The following is a 24433-nucleotide window of genomic DNA, read 5'->3' as shown; positions in this document are numbered from 1 at the left end:
TGACTGGACCTCTATTATTATAGTATTCAGTTTAATTCTAGAATTGAGAGTGGTGGTCCTCATGGACAAGTACTAGTATGAGTACTAATGCCCTTTCCTATAGTACAAGACTGAAACTCCTTACACTCGCGGAGGTCTGAAACAGAGACTTTCCCAACAGGGACCATGAACCTTGGCCTCTCCCCTGTGGACAGAGGAGAGGGCTCCCTTTATGGCAGCACACACCAACCAGGGCAGCGCAATCCTGATTCAGGAGTTGACCCAAGCTTACCCAGAAAGAGAATTACTATGCATGATAAACACAGGCTTCAGGATTGATTTTATTTCTATGTTAGTAACTATAACAGAACACTAAGGCAGTGATAAAATAGTAAGAACCACAGCTTTCACTCTGGGCCTGGCACTGTTTGAAGTTCTTTTTACTAATGAGCTCATTTAATCCTCTCAACTTTAATATTTTAGATTAGGTTATCAGTACTGATTTGAGCAACAAATCTCGGAGAATAACCTACTATTCTAAATCTCAGGGAGCTTTTACAAAGTGGTAATGTTCATCTCCTTCAAGAGAACACTTTGGAAGGAAAATGAAGGTTATATGTAATATCAATCAAAAACAGAGTCATTTTTTCTTGACTAGCTTAATATGATAAATATTTAACAATTCCAAAACAAAAGTAAATCAGAATAGAATGCACTGCTAAAATACTACTGAAGGCATGACAGCAATTGAAATTGCAGCCAATTTAGCACAGGGAACAGAGACCACAGATTGTTCCAGCCACCCTACAATCAATAGCAATTGACAGACTGCATTGATTCTGGGGCACGATGCTTGAACTGTCAAACCTGTCACATGGGTCCTATGCCCACGGCCAGTCCTTTGGAAGACACGCCTGCAGTCCACCAGGGGTTGGTGGCAATGCCCACCCACCCACAAGGCTGGATTCTACATCCCCAGGAGTCTCCAAATGCAAGATGTCCTAGTGCGGTTCCTTCAACTCTTATTAGCCAGTGTGCCCATCTAATGTCAGAATCTTTTTAAAAATAATAACTTTTAAAAAACTTAAAGTATTTTAAAGATATACATTTCTTTGATACACTTTTCATAGAGGCCAAGTAATCAAATGTGACAGTTGGTGCTCATGTCTGAAAGATTCTTTAAAGACCCCAATTCCTGCTGATTCCTGCACAGCACAAGTAATGTGGATATACACAGGTCAGTTGCCAGTGGGAGATGAGTGTCCTTTAGCACAATCATGTAACTGTTTTCCAGTGACAGTGACTTTTACAGCAAATGCATGAGTCAGGACAAACAGGCAGGAGAGACGTACCTCAGGTTTCTTGGTTATCGTGATAAAGAACATGTGGTTCTTCATTGGGTAAATGATGATGGAGACATCACCAAAAGCAGTCGGGATGATGCCCCTGCGGTAATCCCTGGAGTGCTCAGACCAGACGATGTGGACCTCGTCATTCCCCAAGTGACGGAGCTGCAACAGCACATTAGCACTTTATGAGTCAAGGTGTAGCAGCAGTTTCCCGAGGGATTGAGGCTTCCCAAAGGAATTGTGAAATGCTAAGAGAAAAACACCAAAAACTCTAGTACCAAAAAAAAAAAAAAAAAAAAAAAGGCGCGATACTGATGTCTTTAATTGGCTTTAAAAAGCACTGCTCTGTACAAACACAGATCATCTCCTATGAAGTATGTTCAGGACTGAGACTGGCCTCCTGGTGTCGAGGACACATGATGGCTGGATAGGGACAAGACCTTGCCAACATTTTCTCAATGGAGTTTTACTTATGCATTGAAGTCACAGGCTTTACATTGCTGAGCAAGTTTCTAAACAATTAATGACATAAGTGTTTTACTCCATATTACATTAATACTTTAAAGCCTCTTCACTCAATGGTTATAACAAAAGAATATAAATGTAAGAGAACATAAGCCATTATAACACAACTGCTAACAAACATGTAACCAACTACTAGTGAGTTGTACCTTCAAGTAAAAGAATATATAGAACTACCTTTGTTTAGGAAATGAACAGATATTACTTACATGTGATGGGGCCCAAGTAGCGAGCATTTAAATAGCACTCCCTATGAGTGTGCCACATGTGCAGACACAGACAGCTGGTTTAATCTTCCTGCTAGCTCTAATAACGGCAGTGGTGGTGATAAAATAAGATGACACCACATCGTCACTTTCTTATTGTACAAGTAGAAAGTAGGGCTCAGGGAGGGAAGGCTCTGTCTCCCCAGGGTGCAGAAGGGCTGGAGCTCCTGGGCCAGAGTCACCTGGGCTGTCCTTCAGGTAGCTATGCCTGCATGAAAAGCTACCTACTGTCATAGCACAAGCAGTTTTAGTTGATTGTTGATCACTTTATACACCAAAAGGCCACTAGGTCTGCAACCATATCACAGATTCCTGCACTCTCAGAGTAGTCAGAGTACGAAGGCCTCTGGGAAAAGGCAAGTTTTTTTAGGCTGGCTCCATTAGATGAGAGATTCTCTTTTCATAACTCCATCCCTTGCCGGAGAAAGCACACATAAAGTCATGGGAGGAGCTTGGGAGCATGAATCTCAATGCTGAAGATGAAAGCCTAGCCTAGCTGAAGCTGAGACACCATGTAGGCCACAGGTGAGGGCCATGGATGCCTGTGAGGACTGTGGCTCCTGCTTATGGCACAGAGAGGGCAGGATCATGTCTATCACAGTAAACAAACGTTTTCTGTTCCTTTGCTCATCTAGCAGACAAACATTAGAAGCATACAAGTGAAAAGTAGCTTCATACAATGGAGATACTGGGTTAAAGCTAACAGTTTAGTTTTGTCTTTAAAGATTAAAAGGATGCTTTGGAATACTATGTAGTGAAAGCATGTTTGGATACATGTCATTTTCTTTATAGACTATTTGACCATAAAGGGGAAACCCAAGGTGACCCCAATTCGGCCTCTTTTCCATTTATAAGGTTACAAAGGAAGCCCTTTGCTGCAATGCCTGTGTATTCTTCCCGCTTGTGCTTCTGAGAATGATGGCGCAAGTCAATTATTTAAAAAGAGCCTTGCACCTGGACCTCAGTACCCACATGGATGGTACAAAATTCAATTGTGGGTGAACATACAACTGCAGGACCTGAGCACAAGTCATGAGGATGCATAACGGTTTAATGGGGTCAACAACTTCTAAACATAAAATCACCCAGGACATCTTTCTTCTTCTGCCTCACCATTCCTCCACAAATATAAAGGCTAAAGGGTGGCAGGCAGCCAACACATCGCAAGTTAAAAAAAAACCACAACCCTGGGTCCTCAAAGCAGTGCTGAACACCTCCTCGATGCCCACCTTTTTTCCCCTCCAGTACTGGAGGTGGAACTCAGGACCGTGTGTGGGGGGCAAACCCTCTACCTCTCAGCCACAGTCCAGCGCTATTCCCTCCATCCATCTTCCCGTCCTCCCTTTCTTCCTCTCCCTCCCTCCTTCTTTTCCTTCACATTTCCCTTTCTTTTCTCTCTTTCTTTTGCCTTTTTAATAAAAATGCAAAGACCATTGGTGTGATGGCATACACCTGTAATCTTAGCATTCAGGAGACTCAGGCAGGATTGCTGTGAATTCAAGGTCAGCCTTGGCTACATGGTGAGTTCAGTCACCCTGAAGTACTCCGTCTCAAAAAGAAGGGAAAAAAAAAAAGCAAAGATCTTACAGCACACTCCAGCCAGCTGTCTTCCAGAGTGCAAACACAGTTGGCATTGCCAAGGACATGGGACAAGCAGGTTTCCAAGAGCAATGTGCAGCATCTAACTGAAACTCTGGGAGGAGTTTCTATCGGCAGAAAGTAACATGAACACTCTTACCACACTCATCTTAGCAGTGAGCTCAGGGGATGCTGGGCCACCTGGAAGAAGGCTAGAACGTGTGTCCAAAGGAGAACGACTCCCTAACCAAACACTTCTCAAACGTGCTACCACCTGATGCCAGCACCTGACACCATAGTGATTCCCTCTGATCCACAGCTAGGCAGCGCACTGTATGAGCACTAACGTGAAACAGCAGTCACTGAAATTTCAGGCATTCCCCTTTCCTCACTAGAGTATTTACTTTACAACCCAATAAAGTCTCTCCAAATTTCACTTGCTACTGGGTTCTCAGAACTACAGCCTGAGATGGCAGTGTCACACTAACACTCCCTTCCTCCAAGGAGGTGGTTCTGTAATTAAAGAGGAGCGACTCGGTGTGTTAACACAACATTCATTTCAGAACTGCTTTCAATGTCATGCGCCTCCAACTTCTGGACACGTTACAGTTTAATTAGCTCAATCACAGAACTTGGAGCTAAGGCCATTGGGCTGATTGGCTGGTAAATCTGGAGCAAAGAGCAGAAATTCTTTCTCTCCTGCCTGCGATAAGAACATGGTAGGTGAAACCAATCCAGTGGACTAGCTTGCGCCATGGGCCTGCAAAGACAGCACAATGCTCCCCAGCACCCAAGGGGGCTTGGGCTGAGAGTTTCGACAGAGGCATCACTGTGCACCTGGGGACTTTGGAATGAGAAACCCACCAGTGACCAGGTTACTGTGTGCGTGGGCAGTGGGCGGGAAAGGACCCTTGCCAGCTCCCATCCCTTCTGCTTCATGGGCGCACCAGGCTCCAGACAAATGCCCTGGGCCCTGCCACTTCGAGTCCTGACAGAGTTCTAAGTCCCTCCGCCTGGGTCACTCCGCCTGCTGCTGCCAGGCTGCACTCCACTGGTGACACTGTCATGGTCCATATCTAATGGGCTGACCTCCTTTCCCACTAATTGCATTACATTGCCAGCTGGCTCCAGAAGGAGTCGTCTGTTTGATTGAAGAATTCCTGCTCCTCAGTGGGCCCGGCTGCTACTTTTCCTAAGTAACAGTCAGGCTTGACATCCCCATTGTTCAGCTGACAGTGTGCCCATCCTAAAATCTAAGTTTTATTTGTAAATTAACCAAGAAACTTCCTGCCAGAACAGCGCTGCCTGGAGACTGATAATGTGGGCCTTTCATCCCCTTTCACTTGCACTGTATCACTGCCAATTTGTTTTTTATTCGGCTGGCCAGCCTGAGGCTATAAAAGCCTTGTAAGACATAAGTGCAATTATAGTCTTGGAGTCAAATGAATTGGACAAATCCAATAGCACAGCTCTGTCCCCACTCTGCAAACCCCTACAGCAGTTAGATTAGCTGTGAAAAATCTAATCTAGCTGGAGCTAACAAATTTCTGCAGTGAAGGATCAAGAGTTCACTATGGGGTTGCAACCAGATTGAGGAACTGAAAAAGTCCCCCCATGACAGGGGCAGGAGGGAGTGTGAATCACTTTAAAATCTTACAGCTCATTTTTAAGCTGTTAGGGACAATTTAGTTAGAATAAGATGAGGAACTGTGGGCTGCTGTTACTGTGACTGATTTTTAGCCTCGCTGTGAGACATCCTGATAAAGAGAGTTTATCGCTAATGATGCTAAATCTTAGCACTGCAAAAGGTATCAGCTGAATTTTGATTATTACAGTAGGAAATCTTTCAACCAGGCCAAGCCTTGGAACATTATTTATAGCATGACATTTTGTCAAAAAAATAGTTTGGCTTTTCTCAAGAAAACAAAAACCCAACCTTTTTTAAAGAAATATTTTGTAAAACTTTGGTATGTCCATCTATCAGACCTAAGGTCTGTCTTTGCCCCTTGCGGCTCTAGGCTCTGTGCTTGGCACAGCTGCTCTGGGCTTCCCTGTTGGCTCCTTACTGGACTAATCTCCCTTTCTAGAAAGGTGTCCTCACACCTAACGTGGGTCTCCTGCGGTGAGCATCCTGCAGGCTGGCAGGGACAGGGCTATTGTCCTCAGGCACACTATACCTAGGAGGAGACTGAGGGAGAGCAGAAGGTGTGTAACAGAAGTGGGGCAGTGGTAGCAGTGATAGTACCAGCCTTTGTCATTCAGCAGGTTGTGCCTAGGTGAGCAGGGGTGGGGTGGAGGTACCTTCCCAGAGTCACAAAGGTCATTCCACGTGACCTCTGCCAAACTGTCAGGTAACAGCATTACTTTCTGCCAGTGGAAGGCCTCACAGGAGCAACATGGCAGGCCCTTTGTTTTGCCAACCTTCCATCTCAGGGCTCTGCCAAACTGGTTAGGAAAAGCCACAGGATCACCAGTTCCTGAGAACAGTGACCAGGTCTTTGTGCTCTTCAAGGATAGCCTCAGGGAGGGAAGCACTGTACCTTTTTGGTGAGGGAATCATCTGAATCTGATGGCATCCGCGTGGAAACGTGGAAAATCACTTCCACAGTAGAGGTAGCATAGTATGGGGCAGTCTGCCCAGTGCTGCCGTTGCGCTGCAGGCCGCCCATGAAGCCACAGTGGGTGGAGAGATCCACCTGGGGAGAGTGAGCCGGGGACAGGGTCAGACAGAGCTGCTCCTCCTCACCAGGCAGCAGTGGGGACTTAACAAGGTGAGCTACTTTTATTTCTACAGCTTTCCTTCTGCTCACGAATAGAGTACAAGGCCAGGCATGTTATAATGTTCAAGTTGTGCACATTAAAAATGAAATGGCTCTGTAACACTACCACCTGCAGAAAATCGCTACAAAACACTAAGCACTGGGAGTGCAGTCCAGTGGTAAAGCATCTGCCTAGTGTATCAGGCCCTGGTTGGGTGCCCTAGCTCTCTGCGAAGCAAGCAAGCTCCTTCCCAAATTTTGCTGTGTATTTATCTAATTTCCCTTCTCGTGTGTGTTTGTGTGTGTGTAGGGCAGTCTCCACCTATTTGCAGGGTACACATCCCAAGCCCTATAGGGGATGCCTGAAACCACAAATAGAACCAAGCCACCAAATCCGACATGTCCTGCACATACATGATGAAGTTTGATTTCTACAGCTAACAAAGCAATGCTCACATTCTCTGGAATAGAAGCTATGGAGGGCATGCTCTGTCTGCGGACTTTAGAGGAAGCACTCAGTGACTGGCTTGGCGGAAGCAACCCACCCTGTACCTGGGGTTGGGATACAGGAAGCATATGCATACACAGCTCCACATGACTGCTCTGTCAGGATTGTGTGCCCCCAGAATGGAAGAACACTGGGAAGAGTGCTGCTCTTAAGAGACTGGGTCACAGAGCACAGAAGTCACACAATCTAGTGGTCAGTGCTCAAGTGCCTTTCAAAAGATTGCTCCAGTTTACAGCACTGCCAAAAATGTATGCATCAGAACTAATTTAGGGTTATGGTGGGAATGCTCACTTCTTAGTGCCTCAATCTAAAATTTTCAACTTACAATGAAGTATATTATTCTCTCAGTAAAGTACCTATTCTAATTGAAAGAAACAGAAAAGTCTCTGGTGCCAAGAATACTCAATTAATATTCGAGTCTTTTCTTAAAATTTTGGTTGAGAATGTATGTTTGAATAATGTGCTGAATAGTAAATATACTTTATGACAAATAAGCATTCTTACTAGCAAGAAGGACAATGGTTTATCGGAAGGAGAATAGGTCTTAGACTAAAACACACCAGACGTTTTAGGAAGGACATGGTCTTGCCCTTGCCGAGGCCTCACTCTGCCCCCATCTCTCCAGCAGGCCTCTTACGCAGGCTGAGCCCTGAGAGACAAGCTGCGCTTAGGTACCCTGGAGTTTCTCTTTAGCACACATAACTGGAAAACCAAAACAAAGAAAATATTTAAAGAGTAAGAACATAATTTTAGGTATTGTGATTTCCATTTTAAATACTTGAAATTATTTTCAGATGCTTGGGAGATATTTTCTTTAGATTCATGCTCCTAGAAGACAGATACAAGTCTGTTGGTATGTGTGTGTCTGGGTATCAATCAAGAAAATACCAAGATTTTCAGTATCAGTCATCCTCGGGATCTGTGTTAGGTAAACAGGCTAATAGGTAAACCACCATGGTTACTGCACTCTAGTTTTGTTTCAGCTTCTTTTGACTTCATCCAAGACTTTCTTCACCTTTTCAGCTACTAAGCCACTGTTCTTCTCCAATCTCTATACTGCGGCTAAAGCCATAGCTTCTCCACCCACATTTTTCCTCTTTTACTACAAACTGTGTATAGCGATGAGTCCATCTGACTTTACAGCTCTGATACAAAGCAAATTTAAAAATATCAAGAGGAGGGCTGGAGATTTAGCTCAGCAGGTACAAGTGATTGCCTGGCAAGTGTGAGGTCGTGAGTTTGATCCCTGAGGCCAAAAAAAAAAGACCAGAGTTTAAAATATATCAAGAACAAAATGAGGAGAAGCAAGAGTTCACATATAAGGTACTGAAAAGCAGTGAACAGAAGATGTTAAGTTCAAAGTGTTTTTTTAGTTCCTGTCCTCCAGCCTATCTTTGAATGTAAAACCACACATAAGAACAGTTTGCACACAGCTTTAAATAGTGGTGGTCAATAAAACTACTGGATGAAATTACCTCCCATCCAAGACCAGCAACAAAGTCTTCATAAGCTTGGCTTCCTCTTTCGTTAGAGAGGATCGAACACTTGTCTTCTTGACCTTCAGCAATGTAAAATACTGCAATTTTATGTGTCTCCCGGCTGTAAATTTTTAAATTTAAGTAAGTTAGAATTCTCACATACAAAGTTGTTTTTTTTTCCTGCCACCAGTATGATTCCTATTCCTTGAACTCCTATTCACTGAGAACTTCCTAGGAGTCACACACTCTCCTAAGATGCAGACACAATCTTGCTCTTTGCAACTGCTCCACGGAGGCAAGCACTGTCATCACTTGCCTTATGGATGTGGTTGAAAGGAGACACAGGACGCTAAATGAAGAGCACGTAAAACATGACTGGGAGACTGGGAACAAGGTCCTCTTGCTCCTGAGACCCCACGTTCAGGAACAAGATGCACACGACAGCAGCAGGTAGCACTTGGCCAGTTCTCTCCTCTTTAGGAGCAAAGAATAATGTCTTTTAAAGAATTTCATAGATACTGATTATGTTGACCGATGTGAGTACCCACATTTCACTGTCCACACTTTAGCATAAGGCTTCTGGTAGCTCCATGAGAGCACCTGCATGCCACATCAAGCTCTTATGAGAACGAGAAACTTCTTCCAAGCAGACATACATGGGCGTTCTCACTGTGATAGGGTATGTTGGTCCTATGCTCCAACTCACTGAGGGTACTGGCCTGGTGGACAGATGTCTGAGGAAACCTGTTTGGTCATCTAAACCCTTCATTTGCTTAGCTCATGATAGACTTGGAACCATTGCCTGTCAAATCAAGAAGATCTAAGCTTTCAACAAAGGAATTCTGTCTTTTTATTTTTTGCACATCTAGCATAGGGTTTGGTGCACAGTAGGGGCTCAGATAAACTGTGTTAAACCAACCAGTATATGATTGTCTAGGGACACCTTAATAACCAGCTTCTAGAAGTTAGTTGCACTGTAGAGAAAGTGTGCAAACAACTATCAATAAATTGGGTGACAGCCTAGAGATGAAAACACTGTTTCTATTCCCACAGCACTTTAGTTAAGAATCGGTCATTCTGGGGCTGGGGATTTAGCTCAGCGGCATCAGCGCCTGCCTTGCAAGCAGGCAGTCATGAGTGTGATTCCTGGTACCGATAAAAAAAAAAAGAATCATTCATTCCATGACCCACTGCCTGCGAGTTTTACTACAGTCTCTGATAATTAGAGTACCACTGCCAGAGCAGTTCCACTCTTCCCTTCTGCACGGCATTCTGAAAAATCTCATAGAAAAACTACTAAGTACTAGCTAACACAGAAAATTTTGTTGCCTAATACAGTATTACCACATTATAATCTGATTAGACTTCCATACAGGTAGAAGTGACTCCATATTTTAACAAATTTTCTAACATTTCCTTCTGTATAGGTTATTTTTATACCCAGTGAGCAGGACTAACTGAGGTTCAACTGAACCGTTATATACAAGTACCTGGAGGAATGGTCATTTATTCTATTCATTTAGGTAGCCATTCACTTCTCCTGTAGTTTTCACATACTAAATGTACTTGGAATAAAATGTTTAAAATATAGAAAGGAAAAAGGGGACTAACAAGAAAAATAAAAAAACAACTGCAGCTGGTCATGGCAGCATACACTTGTGATCCCAGCTGAGGGAAGCTGAGGAAGGAGGATCCAGCCTGGGGCATACAGCGAGTCCTTATCTTAAAGGAAAACACAAAACGCTTGCAATTTGAACATATGAAAAACAAAACTGTTACCAACTTAAGATGCATTTTTGCTTGCAAATATGAAATATGAAAGTCTAATATATTATTTCAGAAATAATTTTATACCTAAAATATTTATGAGCACTTTACAAAGGTCTTGGTAAGATACACCAGTTAAAACTCACTGTTGTAGTTTATTTTTGAGTGTGAATACTTTTGTAGTAGTGCTTCTATCCTAGTTATTTGTAATGGTACAAGATTTCATATTATTGATAAATCATATCTCAAATCTCATCTAGTTGCTTCCCTTTCAAAAGACATTTTCATATTATCTTTCCTTAAAAATGCTTACCTTTATAATCTTTTTTAAAAAATCTTTATAATCTTTTGATGGGACTTTTGTGTTCTTACATTCACAGTGAGAACCCCTTAGTCCCTGGGCTTCCTGAGGCTTTGATACCCACTGTACAGAGCCCACCTGCACGTGTCTCCTGTGAATGGAGCAGGCGCTCCCAGGAGGGAAGGTTTTGTGGTGATGGATCCTGGGTGTGTGTGCAATGCTGTAGTAGGGACCTTATGCTCACAGACAGGTAGCTCATTCTCATGGAGTAGGGAGCCCTGAAACTGCTGCATGAAGGAGCACCTCGAATTCGACCAGTTCACTCTGTCCCAGGAGTGGTGATAATTGGGGCTCTGTAATCACAGCTATTATGACCTTTGCCCTTTCAGACTGTTGTAAGGAAAGGAGAAAAAAGTATAGCTATTCAATTTCTTCCCACAGCCTTCTCCCCAGAGTGAGAAGTCCTCACTACCTCACTTTATTTGTTCCACTGACATTGTGTACGTAAAAACAGCCTTAGGTTGGTCAGAGATGTTCCTGTTCATTCTCCTTAAGAGCTTCTGTCATCACTGCTGATGGTCATCAAGACCTCATGACCTCAACCTGGAGGTGCAGTGCTGAGGCCCAATGATGCTGTGAAGGAAAGGTGACCTTCCCTTGTCATGATTAAAAAATTTCAGATCTGCTGTCCAAATGCTAGCATTGCAGAGAGCCTGCTAGGAAGAAGGCACCACTTCTGGCCCTATTAGAGCCAGGCTTGTATTCCCACTGTACTACCAGTGCATGGAGAGGCAGGTAATTCAGGAACATGGAGGCGAAACCAACAACTTCCCTTCTTCATTAGGATGTATTTTGGTCTCCATTAGGAATGGACCAGAACAACTCAGTTGTCTTCCATTGTCACATGAAAGAGCTGAACTTAAAAGCTGCAATTTCCCCATCGGCCACGCCTGGGGCAGCAAAAAGGTGCCCATGTTTCAAGGGACCCCTGTGATGGTGTGTCCATCCATTACACTGCTGTTGTTGCACCTTTGCTAACTTCAGAGTCTGAAGTTGCAAGACAGTCTCTGACTTTGCTAAAGACATGTCAGGAAGGAGCTGTGCTTTCCCAGGAGTGATGCACACTGATATGGACATACACAGAAAAGTCCTAACTGAAGGCTAAGGAACAAGAAGTGTTCTGTTCACTATCTGACCAATCTGAATGTCAGTGTCACTTCTGCATGGCTGAAGAATCCCAGACTTAGTTCCTCTTTTTTTTTTTTTCCCCAAAGAGCCTTGAAAATACCCTTTAGCATAAAATAAACTGATACAAAAGTAGATATTAAGAAGACACTAAATCCAAGAGTTTGGGATTTAAGTGAAGGCTAATCAAGGGGCACAGGATTGCCAATCAGCAACCCAGAGCTGTATTTTGCTGCAATAGCACCCTAGGGAACTAATTCAATGGCACCTCATGCAACTAAAGTGCATTAACCCTGAACAAATTTGCCACAATTACAAAAATGTATTCACTAAATACTGAGAAGCAGGGAATAATTCTGTATATGCTGGAAAAGCTGAATTTGGGACTCAAATGACCGCTAGTTGAGCACTGGAGTCAAGAGGGAAAAGGAAGCGAGTCCCTGGGTCGTGCACAAGAACTCCCTCACAGAATTCCTTCTGTCCAGCCAGGTGCAGGGAGCTGAGGAAGCAGCAAGGAAGCACTTCCGTGTCTCCATCCTTTTAGCCTCAGGTCTTTCGCTGTCTCACTTGGTGATGAGGAAACAAGATGTCTGCAACGGCCATCGAGCCATGGGGTTCCTTTCCCCAGGCTCAGCCACAGTGAATCTTTACGGCTTCATTTATTTCCTGATACTAAATTCTCTGGCACATCCCCTGACAGCAGTACGGCCACCTAGAAACAGTGGCCCTCATCTGGCTTCTCTAGATGGGATGAGGACTGGCGACTAGGACTTACCTGAGACTCAGAAAGTGCATAGGGCCAGAGCGGCCATGAGGTGTGTGTGGCTGTGGGAGCTCGGGTACTGTGAGGGGCAGGGAGACATGAGGGAAGGCAGAAGAGTGACAAAAGAAATGGCAAAAAAAGAAAAAAGAATGAAGGAAACCCCTGTGTGCCTCTGACTCCAGAGAGAAGACAGTTCAAGTCAAGTGTCTTTATTCTAGATGCTTCTGAAGGAGCAAAGGACATAGAGTTGTAAGAAAGCTCAATATGATTTTATGTTTTAGTCTCTGCTTGGCCCACAGTGACATGCCAAACTGCTTTAAAAAAATAAGTCATCTTTCAAGTATGATTCATATACTTTTTAGGGGTGACTACTCTGCTGGGGATGGAAGCCAGGTCCTTTCAAAGGTCAGCAAGCCCTCTGTCCAAGTGGACAGCTGGACCGTAGGGATTTAAAAGAAAACTACACCTATGACTCTCTGTCACACAAACACCTGGGGTTTCCTAGGTACTGCATTTATAGTAAGTTCAAGAATTCAAACCACCTGGGAAGAATCACAGTGGTAAATCTGATATGGCAGCAATAGTGGTATGAATCAAGAATCTGCCTGAAAATGAAGTTTAGAAACGTATCACTGAGTTTGGATCAGATGCTAAAACAACCAACCAAAACCACAAGAAAGTCCACCTAAACTCAGATGATGTTGAAACTATTTGCTTAGTGGGTCATACTCAGTCCCAAAAGTGTCAGGTAGGAGAAGCTGGTGCCTTGAAATGGAGACTGGACAGCGGATGAAGGAATAGGGGGATGAATGAAGTCGAGAGTTCTAGTAATTCTCCAAATGCCAACCCAGGACCAGCCATACTAAAACTGGGGTCTGCTGTTCCCCTATCTCCTTGCTTCCGCACTACCCTTTAAAAATAAAAAGCTTGAAAATATTGTCTAATGACGGAGTTAAGGAAGGAGTAAGAGCCAGGTGTGGCAGTACACATCTATAATCTCAGCAATGGAGAGGCTGAGGCAGGAGGCTTGCTGAACTTGAGGCCAGCCTTGGATTACACAGTAAGTTCAAGGCCAACCTGAACTAATGAGGCTCTGTGTCACACGCACAAAAAAACAAAACACAGCAACAACAAAGCAGTAAAAAACATGTAGCCAATAAACTACAGCAAGAATAATAAAACAGCCTGAAATGTTTCTTTTTGTGGGGGCAGGCAGGCTGACAGAATATTTGGATATTCCTAAGGCAAATAAAAGGGGAAGAAGGTTGGTTTTTAAAAACTGAAGATTACGTAAGCAGTTTTCTCTTTGATAGAGGATCTGTTATATATTGAGCCTATCCTTACTGTTACCTGGCTGGTTCTGGAAACCTGTATCTTCCCAAATCATAAAAGTTGTGCTGTGAGCACACCTTTGGAATGTCCTGTGCCATACAGGAACGAGTGAACCTGAGACTGACAGCTCTGCAGCACAAGGCTGATTAGTGGAGGGCTACTAATAACTGTATGCTAGTCTCAGCCTTGCCAGTACTCTAAGCAGGACTGCAGAGCACCGGCACACTGGCACCAGCCTGGACTGTAAAAGTGGTCTCATCGAGCTTCACATATTGCTGCTATGGTTTTATCGGAGAATAAAGGAGGAGCAGTGCCCACTGGCTGTCACCCAGGAAGGTGCTCCATCAGAGCCTAGGTTCTTGGGAACCCTGACTTCTTAGGATACCAAGCATGTGCTATTCCTTCAGATAAAAGCCCCAGAGTCTAGATCTAGAACCATGCTTGGGTTTGCAAGTTTTTGTCCTTGCAGCTGTATCTGACCTCTGAATGCATAGGCAGATAGTAGGACAAAAGTGGTTTGATGTACTTTAACATACCACTGACGGGAGTCCAGATTTTTTAGCTCTCTCAGTAATTTTGAGTTTTTCTTCAATAGGTGGAAATTCTTCCTAGAAAGAAAAATGGACAGAAGAAAAAGGTCATATGATCACAGATCAGTTCTGTTGCTCTCCAAACCTACCCACCATTCATCCATCTAGGGCCTCAATCACTACAGTGTAACAGAAACCTTCCACAGGAGATTTGCTATCCTACAGCTGCAACGCATCAGGGCTCCACTATAGCCCACCACGATCAAGGGCTCTGGATGGCTCTGTAGCCAATGAATGTATGCCTGTGTGCATGTGTTTGTGTCTCCAGTTCCTCTGTTAGTTTTGCTGCAGTATCCTGTTCCTTCTGCTCCCCTATCAGGTCCTCCTCCGCCAGGTCTTCTTCGCTCCCTGGCCTTCCTAATGGATGAAGCTGAATTCCTGAACACCTGCCCGTTATCAGAGATGGGTAATGTCTAACCCCCTCATCAGACCTCAGATTCAATTGTGGCTAATTCACTCTGTAGTCCTTTAGCATCTTGCATAAAAGTCAAAATAATAACAGACAGAGAAGTAAGTAGGTAAAATGCATGCACAGGAAATGCTTGATACTCTTTGAAATATCCAGTAGGTTCTACAAATCAATCTGCATCAGGACAGCACAATTAGCTTCACTTCTAGTTTCAATTCAGCAGATGGAATAATTTGTAAACATTGAAATAGACAGAGAAAAATCTCCATTTCTAGTGTGTAGACAACAATCATGTGGAAAAAAGAAAAGGAGGAAATAACTGAAGGACCAGTATGCACTGTTACCTTCTGTCCCAAGAGTTCATTCCCAAGTCATCGAGCAGCAGCCTGCAGAAATAGAAGGGCCCTCGGGGCTCCACCGGGCAGGGCTGCCCTTGGCTGGTGACCCTTAAGGTGGAGGCCGACGTACACTTCTGGACATGTTCCTCCTCTTGTGCGCTCTGGCGCAGGATCGCCTCAATGATTTCCTTTTCCTGCTCACTGCTCATTCCACACGGGGGTGGGGAAGGCTCACTGAGCTTCAGCTGGGATGGTAGGAGGCACTCGGGGCTTGTGTGGCCAATGTTCTCAAGCAGCTCATCCAGCGCATCATCCCCCTCCTCAGCCTGAGGAAGGTCTTTCCGAGGCGGGCAGCCAGGAATGTGAAAGCTGGGACTGTGACTCCCGGGGACAGGGCAGCCCTCCAGGGGTCCATAAAGCACCTTTCCATCCCAGGAGTACTTCCCAGAGACATCTCGCACAATGACACGCATGTCTGAGACAGTGCCCCCTGGGGACCTGCCACTCATCCCCTCTGAAGGCATCTGCAGGCAGGAGATGAGGGTGCTATCATTAAACACGAAGAGCTGCAGGTTCGGGCTCCGGAACACCTCGGGGGACAACTCGGCACCCTCGGCGTGGGCGTTGTCATGGTTCTCACTGACCAGGCTGTGCAGCATGGCCGGGCCGCCAGCCAGTGGATAGTGGCCTAAGTGGTTGACCAGGTGGGCCATCACCATGCGGGCAGTGAGTGGGATCAGCTCCAGGCTCCTCCTCCTCCTCTCTGTGGGCACAGAAGTAGCACAGGACTCAATTTCAGAATGCTTTTTTTTGTTTTCAGTCTGAGAATTCTTTTCATCTATTTTCTTTTTTGATACTAATCCATTTGAATTTGAAAGTTTAATTTAAATGGACTGCAAACTTGAAGATCTCATTTGAAAGAGATATTTAAAAATCTGTAGACATAGGAAGTACTGACTTGAAGAGTTGGGAGCTGGCAGACCTGGTGAGGTCACAGTCCTCACTTGGGGGTCAGGGAACAGTAGCCTTGTTCCTGTCCAAGGGCTAGGATATACCTCCCACGGGAATCAGTCACACTTTGGGGCTGCTGAAATAGATTGGATGCAATTTGCTTAATAATCACGATAATTTATGCTCTGTTGCTAGGGCATTTTAAATATTAAAGAGAATCTGTCATATTGATAAATCATAGAGATAGTTAGAAGGGCTAAACTAAATTTGTAGTTGATTAAATGCTCAAGAGCAACTGATCTATGAAATTTTTAATACTTAAAATGCATACAAAGACATCAACAACTGTATGCACAAGAAGGTCTTGTAAAATAAGGCATAAAGGAGAAGCAGATAAATGAAACCTATGAATGTAGACTGAAATGACCTCTTCCAAGCAGTTAGGAAAACATCAGCTGGCCAAATTTATAACATGCCTCATGCATTAATGTAAAAACAAGTGAAAATAAAATTATTAATTTTAACCAAAAACTAGATATTTAACTTAAAGTTTTAAGAATACTTAGCTTTTTAATTCAAAATATGAAAAATCAAATATTAAAACATAAGAAACCATAATATATTTTTTTCACACCAAACACATTTCCCCTTAGGCATTAAAAATACAACTTATTTATAAGACACAATTTTATGATGTACAAGTCCTAGAAAGAAACAGTAAAATCCTAAATCTAAGAAATTCTGGGTAAAGACCATGGAGAATAAGATTATTCTGAGTTGTCTTAGAATTCAGCTGTTTTTACTCTTTTAATAAACATGAAACTGCATTCAATACTAGATGACTTCACATCAAAGATGCGATGTTCAGAAGCAGAGGAGGTCACCTACATCCAGCTCAGAACTTAGATGCTTCCTCCCAGCCCTTGGAGAAATGTGCATGATTCCACACAGTTATGGCAGTCAATGTTCAATTCGGTGCTTGCCCCAAAGGGGATGTGGGAAGCTGCTGGGAGTTTGTAGGAAGGCAGGGCAGGGCTGCACAAAGTTCTAGTGACAAAGGCCTATGTAGGGCAAGGCAGAAAATAACAACTAGAAAATCACTTTTCCCACCACTTTTACTCACAAGGGTTGTGCTTGCAATTTGAGGCAAAGCTAAATGTGTGTTTTTAACAAATGTGTCTGAATTCTGTAATAGGAAATTAACCTAGAGTCATATTAATAGACCATAAATCACAACACATTGATACGTCTAATAAAAAGCTGTAACATTGAAAAGTAAGAGAAAGGAATAGTTTTGAAATAATAATCACTCTTCCTTGACACATTTCAGTTAAATCCCTTGCTATAGGTTCCCTGAGAACAAAGAGGAAAATCTAGGCTGTTAATAAAAAGTGACTTGCACAAACTATTACAAAATAGATTCTAAATTTCTGGATTTTTTGTAAATTTACAGTTGGAATGTAAAAGTAGGATCTTAGGTCCTCCTTTCCTTGTGGTGTTTTAGAGTCCCTTCTTCCTTTCAACCATAAGGAGTTTGGATTAACTGTCTCAGCACAGGGCGCATGTTGCCACTGATGAGCTGTCTCTCACTGTAACTTTATTTGAAAGTAGTACATAGGCAATGATCTAAGACAGAGTTATTAAAATACTGCTTATCAGAAATACTACCTGATTAGAAATAGTTTGAACAATGACACAGAGTGAAAAATAGAAGCACATTTTATTTCACCTAAAAGTCTTCACCTTTCTTTACTCCTTCACTCATAACAAGATATAGCTAACTGGCAAGACTGTGTACGCCAAGACTCTTTCAAATTTCTGGCTTTTTAACTTGGATAACTTGGCAGCGCATTTCAAAACTCTGTTGTCAGAGAAGTTTAAGTGATTACTTTGAGTACTACTGAATGCTTTTGGGAATGCCTACACAAGATCCTGAGGTTTTCTTGGAGAATAAATATTTAAGTCAAAAAATACTATTCTTTGAAAAGAAAACAGTACCAAAATTTAAGTGCCTATTTTTAGGCTTTTCCTGTTTCATTAACTGACTAGTCCTTTGCAATTTTCCAGTGATCAGTCACAGGAAGTGGTGAGCTAGTCTAGCAGCAGCCATGTGGGTAGATGTCTGCTTATCACTTCAGGAAGCATGAGGTCATGAGTTCAATTTCCGGTACCAAAAATCAACCAATAAAACAAGAAAAGATTAAACTCTTTCCCCTTCTGGACCACAAGGGGTTTGTCTAGGATTATACTCACCCTCTTCTACAGTCAGCAGGTTGCCCAGGTCTGCTGAGGAATGGCACGGGACTGGCTCAGAGCTCCTCACGCTGGCCAGGGGCAGGAAGGGGTCATAATCCACAGAGGACAAGTCGGCCAGGGTCAGCGCGTAGTGACTTTGCTGGGTGTATGTGCTCGAGCCACAGACACAACAGTGTAGGACCTGCGGAAGGACATGGGACAGGCACCATGGGTGCTGCCACCTCCCATCCCCATACCATGGCACTGGGTACTGGGGCCCCTGTGCAGGGTGCTTCCAAACACTGAGTCCCTTCCCTGCTTAAATAGCTTGCTGCTATGAGCAGGCTCATTTTCCTTCTTTCACATCAACGGCAATAAATATATTCTCAAAGCAAAAGTGAAAAACTGCTCATGTCGCCAGGGTGTATGACTGCACACACCCAAGCCCTCCCCCGTCCTCCCACGGTGACACCAGGAGGGAGGGCTGAGCAGGGAGATGGGTGGCATGGGGGAAGCCACTCCCAGTGGAGGGACAAAGGAACACGATGAATAGATTCCACCGGGGTACTCCAGGACAGCTCATGAGTTTAAATTATTGTAACTCATAATCCCACAATTTTTAGAGTATAGTTCAATAAAAATAAATTTAATAATAGATTTTTGAAGTATTCTTATTTTTCACAAGGTGAGTGTCCTCTATTTTTTAAAAATTTATTTAAGACAAAGGGATTACTGGAACCATTATAGTTTTTTCTTCCTTTTATAAATAGATTTGTCAAGCTAATCCTCTGGATATTCCTATAATATATATAGTTCTTTTTAAAAATCAAGTAGAAACAACCCATGTTCCATAAAAATTGGGGTATTCTGACCAAACAGCAGTAGTTTGAATATTCTAGAAACAGTCATATAAGAATGCAACATCTTTTAACTGGGTAACCACTGTCTTTCTATAGCAGTATCTATTCTGTGTTTATTGCTTAAGTTATCATTTTTAAAAGATGCTTAACCCACCCCAAGTCCTTTCTGAAAAGGCCCAGATAAGCAAGTAAATGCACAGAACATGCTTTGGTAGATTTTTGACACACAAGTCCCTGGCCTGCACTGAGGCCTGAGGGGAGACTCACCCTGTAGATATAATCCAGTAAGGGTGCTCGAGTCAGGTGCTGCTCATCCAGGACCGCGGTAGACACTGGGTGCAGGAGGGTACTCACTGGCAGCGCCATGCACCAGTCCAGCAGGCAGAGGAGCAAGGACACAATAAACTGGAGGGAGAAACACACTGGTCCTTACACTGCAGTCCACGGGACACTAAGGAGGATTTCCCTGAACACAGTGGTTATTCACTCAGGAGACATACAAAGGCCCGGGAGATAGGTAAGTAAATAAGTAAATAGTATTCTTACAGGAAATACTTGCAGTAACATTTACCACTCTGCCTTACATTTAAAAAAAAACTTTAGGGAAAAGTTAATAATGTGCCACCTACCTTCTTGTCTGCTTCCACAGTGGAGTACTCTGCACTTGGTAAGAGAAAAGAGATTGTGGCCACAAGGATCTGCACAAAAGACAAGTCACCAATCAAACAGACCACTAGTTTGGAAGCCACGTGCTAAGAGTCCCAGAGTGGCCTTGCAGCTAACCCCAGCCTGGTGCCAGTTCCTTGGAGGGAGGTGACAGCTGTGGGACAGCTGTATATGTGGCCTTGAAAACCAGAAGGCACTGGGACCATGTCTGGCCTCTGCCTGCTCTGCTGCTGGGAAGCTCAGCGCACCCAGAAATGGAAGGTTTCTTTCCAGCCACGTTTCACTATGGATCCCCTCACTTTCTGGTGTTGTCCAAAGACGCTTTGAAAAAGCTCATGATGCTGCTGTGGTCTCACCTTATGCACTTGAAGGTGCTGCCTGCCGACTGTGCAGTAGCACCCTCTCAGTCTCAAAAGGCTTCCTGTCGCAGTGACCCAAACCACCTTCACATTCCATGGCATTTTATATCCCCATGTCCATGTTCTATTGCAATCTAGGTCACTTAAGGTAAAAAAAAAAAAAAAAAAAAAACACCTATGATTCTTGATGGGTTTTGAGGGAACAAAGTAATCATCCCAGTGAACTTTGTGTAGGCCTGAGAGGAAATAAATCAACATCATTTCTTTTCTCTCTCTGTGATCGCTTAGGGGGACAAATCAAATTTCCTCAGAATCACCAGTGACTGTGCAAAGGACAGACATGTGTTTAAAAGTGCAGCTACACGGACTGGCAGGAAGGGATGCACCTGACAACCAGGCACTATGGGTAAGGGGGCCTGCTTGAGCCACAGCAAAGCCCCTGGGTGGACTGAACTCTAGGGTGCTGTGGGTAAGATGATTTCACTCTTTCTCCACCTACCCAGGTGACATGGCAGTCCTTGCAGTCGGTGACCTTGCTACAGCAGTGTGGGCCAGGGCTTCAGTCTGGGAAGACGCCTGCTTTCACAGCAGCCGTCGCCCTCGGCCTCACACGGAGGCATCGTAACCAGCTGCCTTCTCCTTGCTGGCACCACCCAAATTACTCTTGGCGAATGAAACCCAATCTACAAAAGGATTCTTTGTTGTGGTCACTCCGCCTTTCAAATGCCTGGGTATCAGCCCCTGCCCTGGAACACACTGGCTTCTCTGCACAGTGCCTAGAATTACAGCTGAGAGGAGCCCATGATGGGACTCATTGTCATGTACACTTCTTGCTTGCAATCATCTGGGGGTTGCACTTAACTGGACACCAAGAATGCTGAGAAGGAGTGCACATGGCAGCATTACAGGAAAAGGACTTACTTCTGCCATTTTCCGAGGCAGGGAGGTTTCAAACATCTGAAGTTTTTCCCAGTAGGAAACCAGCAACTGAAGAACATCACATGCTACCTGAGCCACGATTTTGTTAGGAAACTACAAAAGGAAACAAAGTCTCAAAGTGAGTATGTAACCTAATGTGCATTATTCCCAGGGAAAAAAAAAAAAAAACAAAGGGCTACCCCTTTCCAGTTCCATACCAATTACAGGACATACATTTTACATAAAACGGATGAAAACTGTGTCTGTTTAACAGAGGAGTTACCAGCATGCTGTGACCGCCTCCTATCTATCCTAGCCTTGTTGATTTCCACAACATTGTACTGAAACAAGCAGCTGCCGGTTAACAGCTATTTGTCATGGAAATTAAGACCTTAATTTCGAATTCTTTATTCAGCTCACTTAAATCGGAATTTTCAAACTATGATTTCAAAATGCAGTCCACTGTTGATTGACTCCCGTGTGCTGAACTTTTACAGGAATTTGATCTACCAGTAAATCTCTACTGACAGCTCTGTAAGGTAGACAATATCCTGATTTTACACATGGAGAAACGGGGATTGATCACTGGATCTGTATCAGTAATGAAACTGGTGGACCTCCCTGTAGAACACACTAGGAAAATGGGGAACTTTACAGGCCACGACGACATGAGTCACAGGTCCCATATACTGGATGACCTGAGTACGTCTCCTTCTCCCGGCACATGTCCTAGGGTACTACCAGGATGTCCTGTAGGATGGGTGTCAAAGGTCTTGGGTGACCATGCCAGGGCATGTGATAGTAATGAGTGTACCTCAGGATTCTCTTGCTGCCAGAACCTGGGAGCTGCACAGCTATCTGCCCCTCATTAGAGAAAAGACTCATGGATGAACCCATCACTGGTCTGGAATAGCCTCACCTCAAGCCAAGGCAGGCAGATACCTATGCAGCAGAGGACACTCCCAAAAACTCAGCATCTAGCACCAGTGACAAAACCGGCAGGATGAATCCTTATCTCTGGGTCATATCCTGGCACAAAATGTCACTTCTATAAGGTAACAACATCTATGCAGCATCTCTTTAAAATATTTTTTTACTTTTTTGGTAGTGTGGGCAGAGAAGGGGCAGGAGGTTCTAGGCCCAAAGGAATGCAGAGGAGGGTGCAGTCCTGCCACATGGAGCCAGGTGGGGAAGCAGCTATTCCTTCTTGCACACACTGGGGACTGACATAGCACCAGCCTGGGTTAAAGGCACAGAACAGACAGGGCAGGCAGCTGCCCCACCTGACCTGGCAGTGTCATAGGGCAGCAGGGACCTGTGTGCTCTGCCCAGCACCCTAGTCCACAGAGTGCAAGGATAACTCCCTCCAAGCAGTTTTAAGGGACAGCTGAGACCACTCCCAGAAGGGGTAGATGGGTGACTGGGAAAATCAGAGTGTATAAGGAGGAACAGCCAGTGCCCTGAGGGAGCAGCAAGCAGGCCAAGGACAGCTCCTCTACAAAGGCAGGAGGCTATGTGTTTGAGAGCATAGTGCCATGTGGTGAGTAGGGTCCTTGGGCCACTCACTGCTGGGGCTGCAGGGAGCGAGCCTCTCCGGGCACCCGAATCATACCCAGGCCACCCAGAGGGTGAGGAGTTTTGAAGGACACAGTACTAAGCCAGGTGCTGGGGCTGCAGAGCGCTTCTATGCTCCTAGCTCTGGGGCACAGATGGACATGGGGAAGGTGGTCAGGGTGTGGCAAAGTGGCTGGGCAAGCGGGTGTGACCTGTCAATGGAAACGTGCAGTATAGCTGCTAAGCCCTGCGCTTGATACCAATTGGCTGTGTGATCTTCAGTTCTTTCAGTGTAAGATCAAGCAAGTTTCTGACACAGCAGGATGACCTACATCTGATACCAGGGTGGACAGAAATGGCAGTGGTCACTGCTTGCTTGCTTTCTCGCTCTCCCTCTCTCCCTCCTCACTCCTCCCTTTCCCTCCCTCTCTTCCTCAGTGGCCCTCTCTGTCCTCTGTAGAGGTATCCCTTTCCTGCTTTACTTTTGCACTCACTCTGCGGAGCACTTTTCCCTTTCCTGTAATACATGTGAAACCCTGCTGCTCCATTTTCCGTCCAGTTCTTTGTTCAGGACGGCAGGAGCCTGCACAGAAGTCCATAGCACCCTGGTGCCCCGCTCACAGTAGTGGGGATGAGGCCACAGTGCCTCCCTGTCACCCTTCCTTCTGGCAGGGCCACACACACCTGAAGCCCCTCCCCTCAGAGTGACCACTTCTCCCCATTCTTCCTGGAGCCTCTCTGCCTCCTGGTCCTGGGTGCCTGGACTCCTGCTGCACTCTAGGAAGGGTGCAGCGGGCACGCAGGCAGGGCTGCATTTTCTCTTGAACCTCAGAATCATAAAAAATTGTAGGCTTTTTTGAAAATGCACAGAAATGCAAAGAAGAAAATATATCTATTCTTCAATTATTTTATTCCACAGCTCTGTCACCAATTTCTGCCTTTCTTCTATTCCCTTACACTAAACTTGCTAGCAATTTAATTAAAATAACATTTAAAAGCAGCTCTTAAGAATCCAGGAAACAGACTAAGAAACAAATTGGGACCTACTCTGACACAGTGCATAACCTGACTTCCCCCAGCCCTCTGCAAGAGGATTTCTCTGTGCCCTCAGTCTCCAATCAGCTAAACTGCCTCACCTATGAGGTGCAAAAGGCAGTGCCCCTCCAACCTAGAGGTCTTGGCTGAGGTTGGGCCAGCACTCTGCTCAGTCCAAGGGAAGGAGCACCAGGGTGGCACCATTAGGATCATTTTTCCCCTCCCCGCCTGGGGAGTAGCAGCAAGCACCTTTCCAGCTCCAATGATGTAACTGACCCAGCCAGATGAAGAGCAAGGTGAGGTGGGTACAGCAGGTACCCTGGGGCCAAGACACCCTGGAAACACAGAGGGTCCACTACCAGGCTAGGATGGGCAGGGCATCGTGCCTGGATAATGCTGTGTTGCTGGCCTGATAACGATGACCCAGCTTCAGCTGTCACCACTGTTGCCCTCATAGCAGCTTAAAGGAAGCAGCAGAGATGGGCAGGAAGGGCTGTAAAACCATGGGGGCTAAGGGTCAGGGCTTGTAGCTCACATGGCAGGGTGATCCCATGGCTCTGACTGAGCTACACCACTCTCTCGCACCTACCTCCCTCCACAGGTGAGATGCACATGCTCACCTCCTCTGAGTCTTTTGCATACTGTCTGGCCGAAGCAGGTACTTCCCAGTTCTGGAGTGGAAGGCAGGGTAATGCTGACCATTATGGCTGTTCTAAGAGGAGCCAGGAAAG

General features: G+C 44.7%; 1 protein-coding gene across 11 annotated transcripts in view; it reads right to left on the bottom strand.

Annotated features, from left to right (window-relative positions):
- Ralgapa2 (Ral GTPase activating protein catalytic subunit alpha 2) overlaps positions 1–24433 on the bottom strand; it is a 256314-nt gene that overhangs the window by 78597 nt on the left and 153284 nt on the right. For 7 of the 11 annotated variants that reach the window (XM_063248618.1, XM_063248619.1, XM_063248616.1 and 4 more), the window contains 9 exons: positions 21117–21227; positions 19800–19868; positions 19438–19575; positions 18329–18512; positions 15131–15887; positions 14324–14395; positions 8437–8560; positions 6235–6390; positions 1332–1490 (listed from right to left, as the gene is read on the bottom strand). In XM_063248618.1, coding sequence (XP_063104688.1) covers positions 1332–1490; positions 6235–6390; positions 8437–8560; positions 14324–14395; positions 15131–15887; positions 18329–18512; positions 19438–19575; positions 19800–19868; positions 21117–21227 — 1770 coding nt within the window. Of the gene's footprint in view, positions 1–1331; positions 1491–6234; positions 6391–7521; positions 7664–8436; positions 8561–14323; positions 14396–15130; positions 15888–18328; positions 18513–19437; positions 19576–19799; positions 19869–20192; positions 20338–21116; positions 21228–24322; positions 24415–24433 lie in introns of those variants that run through there. The other 4 variants (XR_010047468.1, XR_010047469.1, XR_010047470.1 and 1 more) reach the window with 4 other exon arrangements.

Source organism: Cavia porcellus, unplaced genomic scaffold, assembly GCF_034190915.1.
Source record: "Cavia porcellus strain 051 isolate PalLab524CR breed Dunkin Hartley unplaced genomic scaffold, mCavPor4.1 scaffold_5, whole genome shotgun sequence".
In the NCBI taxonomy this organism is placed as follows: Eukaryota; Metazoa; Chordata; class Mammalia; order Rodentia; family Caviidae; genus Cavia; species Cavia porcellus.
Note: the sequence above shows the minus strand (reverse complement) of the source record. Positions and strands in the feature narration are given on the sequence as shown.